The sequence below is a fragment of the Hippichthys cyanospilos genome, chromosome 17 (assembly GCF_059441005.1).
Source record: "Hippichthys cyanospilos isolate Australia breed blue-spotted pipefish chromosome 17, RoL_Hcya_1.0, whole genome shotgun sequence".
Lineage (NCBI taxonomy): Eukaryota > Metazoa > Chordata > Actinopteri > Syngnathiformes > Syngnathidae > Hippichthys > Hippichthys cyanospilos.
In genome coordinates this window covers 1,725,001-1,727,500 of record NC_142385.1, presented here as the reverse complement: position 1 = coordinate 1,727,500, position 2,500 = coordinate 1,725,001, and the positions used below count along the sequence as shown (strand labels likewise).

Below are 2,500 nucleotides of genomic sequence, written 5' to 3'. Positions count from 1 at the left end.
ACTCAGTAAGTACCTGAGGTATTTAACACTTTCATTGCCAACAATGGCTAGAGACATCGAAGATCAAATTTACTGGCATGGCAGTGAATGACTCAATAACCCAAATTCTTTCATGGCCAACCTGCAGTTAGGCCAAGGACCCCACTTTGAGAACCACTGCTCTAGAGCAGGGTGTCAAACTCACTTAAGTGTGCGTGGAGGAAAATCAATTCCCAAGTGGGCCGGACTAATTAAATCATTGTATATATTAAAACAACTTTATAACAACAACTTGAAAGAAAGAAGAAAAAGATTAATTTCATTTTTGTACTTTACATTACAAATTCATCTCACGTGCCAGATTAAACCCATTTGCTGGCCTGCAGGCCGTATGTTTGACACCACTGGCTTAGAGGCTAGAAAATGCAGTGCATTATGTTAATGCCCCCCCCCCTCCCCAAAAGAAGAACGTGTGCCCTTGGTTTTTGCTGCAACGTGAGGACCAAGACCCAGGTTTTACTTTCTTTTTGGGAACCTCTTGCACTTGTGGGGACCATTTTGGTAGACCCCCCAAATTGAGACCCCCATCTGAGGGTCAAGGCTTGGGGGACAATTTTGGTGGACCCCGTAAATTCAGTCAGAATCTTAAAAGTCATAATTATCATTTTGCGGGCCATATAAAATGAAATGGCAGTCCGGATTTGGCCCCTGGGTCTTCAATTTGACACCCATGCTCTAGAGGTTGCCTTTTCCCATAACACTTGGCATTGAAATAGTTAATGGCTCAGCATTTACATAGGGTGCTGATAACGTCTCTTTTGGTGTTGTTTCAGGATTGGTCTGAATTGCTGGGCCTTCTTAAATTGATTTTTTTCTTATCTAATGCTGTAACTGCTTCTTCTGATCAGTACAGTTAATAAAAGCCTTGTCTTGGCTCTGGCTTGTCAATCTGTCTGTTCACCAATGCTCCAAATGAAGGTCCATAGCAGAGTTCAAGTTAATGTCGGTGACATCCAAAAACTCTGCATTGAAAATGCTGGGCACGATCGGCGTCGGAACATTGAAGGCGGCACTAGAGGTTGGTGGCGTCAGGTCTAGCCACTCCATGGTCTCCCACGGGGTTTCGCTGAAAGACATACTGACCATCCCCTGCACCTCGCTGATAGCAGGCACCTTGTTGAGAGGTGAAAGAGGCGTGTCCAGCAGATCTCTGTTGGCTCCAACTTTGTCCTGTTGGGTATGGTGAGCGTGGTGCTGGTGGTTGTGTGGGCTGCTGTATCCTTTGTTGTCCTGGTTTCCTTCGTCTTCTTGATGCCCGTCATCCGTGGCCATCTTAACAGATGTTACCTCTCTTTCCCTGCTCATGGGGCTCAGCAGAGTCTCCAAGTGGTCATTATGAAGCTGTGTGTGTGAATGGTGTTCGTAGTGGCGGTGGAGCCTTGGAACGAGTAGGCTGGGGTACCCTGGGAACACAGTAATGTGAGGCAAGACTTTGGTTACAGAGGACCTCTCCTTCTCTTCTCTGGCGTTAGCTGGCATCTCTTGAAAAGAAAAAAAGATGAGGGGGTATCGCATCAGATTGATGGTTAGTTACCAATATGAAACGTAGATTAATGAAGAGTCTAGGTTAAAACAATTAGCATGTGTTATCACTTGACATGCTGGTTCTCTCAGTTTAGCCTGCCTAGGACGCGCCATTAACTAGAGTGAAAGTATTTTTCTATTTCTATTTTGTATCAGAATGTTAATATAAATCTAGATTCTTTGTTTAAAAAAAGAACAGAGTTAGTGCTGCGAGGAGAGTGTATTGGTGTCAGAACAACTGACTCACCAGTACCCTTTGTCACACTGCGTTGCAGTGTTGCGATAAAGAAAATCACCCAAAATCCACCTGAGTGTCTTTGGTGAATCGAAGTGACAGTGATGTGTAGCTGCAAATTGCCACAATGCACGAGTGGCCCATCACACTTATTTTATTTATCCTGAAAATTTATGAAATTTTAACATGCCAAAAAAATGTACACTGACCAGTCCTTCTCTGAAAGCCTAAAATAACCTGATATTATCATAACTATGATAAACTATAATAATTGTAATAACTACACGGCCCGGGCTTCTACGCAAGCGCAGATGGATATGTCAGTGGCCCTAATTCTTAATAGACAGCTGTATTAGTCAATTGAGCCATAAGTTCACCATCGAGAGGCCTCACATTGAACGTGACGTGACTGGATGCTCACTGCACGAAGGCGGTGCTATATTGATCCATCGTGTTTAATGTTGGAAGTAGTTAAAGTTATTTACGAAAAAAAACAAAAATAAGAAAAAAAATGAAGTTGCTCAACCTTAAGATAACGGCAACCATGAGGCATAGCGTACATCAAAGCCACACCCACGGACATTGAGCAGAAAATTCAAATCTACCCACTTTTTTTTTCTAACCCACAATGGCTGAAAAAGCAAAAAACGGAAATTGGACCAACGTGACTTTTAGCATTGGCGTCGATGTCAATACAAAGGT

General features: G+C 43.1%; 1 protein-coding gene across 6 annotated transcripts in view; it reads right to left on the bottom strand.

The window, feature by feature from the left end:
• The window catches only part of myocd (myocardin), a 59,902-nt gene that overhangs the window by 2,842 nt on the left and 54,560 nt on the right, over positions 1-2,500 (bottom strand). For 4 of the 6 annotated variants that reach the window (XM_088438850.1, XM_088438852.1, XM_088438851.1 and 1 more), the window contains one exon: positions 1-1,520. This exon is cut by the window's left edge and continues 2,842 nt beyond it. In XM_088438850.1, coding sequence (XP_088294976.1) covers positions 937-1,520 — 584 coding nt within the window. In that variant the 3' untranslated portion in view covers positions 1-936. The remainder of the gene's footprint in view (positions 1,521-2,500) is intronic. The other 2 variants (XM_088438853.1, XM_088438855.1) reach the window with 1 other exon arrangement.